Raw genomic sequence first — 339 nt, 5'->3', positions numbered from 1 at the left:
GACCCGGCGCCCCCCGCCATTGCTCCCCCCTCCAGGACAGCGAGTTCTCGGACGCAGAGGCGGCGCCGGGCGGGGAGGAGAACGCGCCGGTTTATTGCGTGTGCAGGAAGCCCGACATCAACTGTTTTATGATGTGAGGGGGGTGAACGGGGGGGGCCCGACGTAACCGCTTCGAGATGTAAGGGGGGAGTGTGGGAATGGGGGGGCTTGGGGGGGGGTCCCCAAACGCTTCGTGATGTGGGGGAGGAACGGGGGGATCCCAACATCGATTGCTCTGTGATGCGAGGGGGGATGGGGGTCCAACTGCTTCCCGATGGCTGGGGGAGTGAGGGGTCCTGT

General features: G+C 66.1%; 1 protein-coding gene across 1 annotated transcript in view; it reads left to right on the top strand.

Annotated features, from left to right (window-relative positions):
- Positions 1-2: 2 nt before the first annotated feature.
- LOC114073027 (CXXC-type zinc finger protein 1-like) overlaps positions 3-339 on the top strand; it is a gene marked incomplete at both ends in the record, with an annotated part of 8,966 nt that continues 8,629 nt past the window's right edge. Inside the window, one exon of the mRNA XM_027910833.1 lies at positions 3-133. Within this exon, the coding sequence (XP_027766634.1) occupies positions 3-133 (131 nt within the window). The remainder of the gene's footprint in view (positions 134-339) is intronic.

This window comes from Empidonax traillii, unplaced genomic scaffold (assembly GCF_003031625.1).
Source record: "Empidonax traillii isolate 1590-97213 ecotype Southwest subspecies unplaced genomic scaffold, ASM303162v1 scaffold4999:size15407, whole genome shotgun sequence".
Taxonomy (NCBI): domain Eukaryota; kingdom Metazoa; phylum Chordata; class Aves; order Passeriformes; family Tyrannidae; genus Empidonax; species Empidonax traillii.
Note: the sequence above shows the minus strand (reverse complement) of the source record. Positions and strands in the feature narration are given on the sequence as shown.